The 2,092-nt window shown below is 35.7% G+C and overlaps 1 protein-coding gene across 1 annotated transcript; it reads right to left on the minus strand.

Annotated features, from left to right (window-relative positions):
* Window positions 1-392: 392 nt before the first annotated feature.
* LOC102943642 (trace amine-associated receptor 7a-like) lies at window positions 393-1,487 on the minus strand. Its single transcript, XM_007062255.3, has one exon. It carries the CDS (start codon window positions 1,485-1,487, stop codon window positions 459-461), a length of 1,029 nt encoding a protein of 342 aa, XP_007062317.1. The 3' UTR covers window positions 393-458.
* Window positions 1,488-2,092: the final 605 nt, after the last annotated feature.

Consider the following 2,092-nt stretch of genomic DNA (forward strand, 5'->3'; position numbering starts at 1 on the left):
TTTCTCACTATTGTTAGTACTTCCTAACGAACAGAGATGAATTTCACTGAAAAACTAATTTTTGATCTTTCTTTTTTTGCCTTTGTTTAATTCTGGAGGGCCATTCAATGAAGTGAGCTGTAGCTGACAAAAGCTTATGCTCAAATAAATTTGTTAGTCTCTAAGGTGCCACAAGTCCTCCTTTTCTTTTATCTTCTCAGTTTCACAATTCCAACCAATGGACATTGCTCTATTATTGTTTCATACCATAATCTAGTATTAAATTAACAGTATATGTAAATAAATTGTCTTGATATCATGTGATAAATCAGTTTTTCACAATGATAAAAGTTATACAAAGTATAAATTCAAGATGACAATATTTTATTCAGAAAAAGAAATACACAGCCAGATTTTATGAAGAGGGGAATGCCTGAGAAATGTGAAGTGAGCAGCTGTATGCAGAATCGGACAGGTTTTCAGTTTGGAAATAAATTCATCGTTGAACAATCAAGCCGGAGCATTTTACAGCTCACAATCACTTTCATTGCTTTTCGAAACCAAGGATAAAAGACAGAGTAAATCAAAGGATTAACGGCAGAGTTGGAATAAGTGAACCAAACCACAATGTCAAAGAGAAGGGGTGGTGTTATGAAGTTAAAAAAAGCATCAGTTATTACAGTTATAGAATAAGGTAACCAAAATACCACAAAAGCAATCACAGCAATACCAATGGTTTTAGCAGCTTTCCTCTCTCTTCTGCTAACTCTGTCACTGTAAGTTTCAGACGACTGGCTGTTGTTGCTCTTCATCTCTATCATTCTAGCTTGTCGTTTAGCCACAGCAAAGATCTTGCTGTAAAGTACTATTGTTGTAAAAAAAGGTATTAGATAAAGGAGAGAGGTTACAACCACCCATGTTTTGTTAAAGAGAATCTGACAGCTGCCTACACAGGAGAGGGCATTTATTAACTCTTGTATCCCTTTGTCATTAGCCCCAGTGAAGACAACCGAAAAACTGAATACTAACGAAAATGTCCAGGCAACAGCTATGAATATGCCTGAAACTGTCACTGTGAACTTGAGAGGGTAAATTAAAGGATCAGTAACAGCAACGTAGCGATCAACAGAGATGAAACATAAGTGAAATATTGATGAATAACAAAAAGTTACTTCTAAAGAACTATGGAATCTACAGAATGTTTCCCCAAAATACCAGCATGTTTCGACAGATCTTATACTGCTGAAGGGCAGCACAGTCAGACCCAAACAAAAATCAGCACATGCCAAGGAGGCAAGCAAAATATTTGTAGGAGAGTGAAGCTGTTTGAAATAAGCAATTGAAATCATTACCATTAGGTTACCACCTAGTGTAAGAATTGTCAGAAAACTAAGCACAACGTACAAAGTTATGCGGATTCCAGAAGACCACGATGTTTTATAGCAGGATCCATTAATATTCTCAAAGCAATATTGTGTTTCTTCAGTCTGAAGAAGCGCTGAAGTCATGTTGTGCTTTTGTTGTTAACTACTCTGAACTTTTTAGTAAAAAGAAAAGGAGTACTTGTGGCACCTTAGAGACTAACCAATTTATTTGAGCATGAGCTTTCGTGAGCTACAGCTCACTTCATCGGATGCATACTGTGGAAGCTGTATGCATCCGATGAAGTGAGCTGTAGCTCACGAAAGCTCATGCTCAAATAAATTGGTTAGTCTCTAAGGTGCTGCATGTACTCCTTTTCTTTTTGCGAATACAGACTAACACGGCTGTTACTCTGGAACTTTTTAGTGATTGCGTTTGTATACCAATGGTGATGGTGTGGCACTGGTTGGTCAAGCTCTTCACTTTTTAAATCTTTCTGAAAAAGAGAATTAAAGTCAACATGAGTGAGAGTACAATAATTCCAAAGTGTTGCATTATGTCCATCAGTAGACTAAAAATGTGTACGTAACTAGGAAGTAAATAATAGAACATAGCAAAATATCTGTTGTAACTACAGCTTTCAATGGCATTTTGAAATAGGTAAACTAGGAGCAAAAATATTTTATAATTGAAAATATTCTCCTCTGCTATAGTATAGAATTTATTTTTACCTATTCATATTTATTCATTT

The sequence above is a fragment of the Chelonia mydas genome, chromosome 3 (genome assembly GCF_015237465.2).
Source record: "Chelonia mydas isolate rCheMyd1 chromosome 3, rCheMyd1.pri.v2, whole genome shotgun sequence".
Taxonomy (NCBI): domain Eukaryota; kingdom Metazoa; phylum Chordata; order Testudines; family Cheloniidae; genus Chelonia; species Chelonia mydas.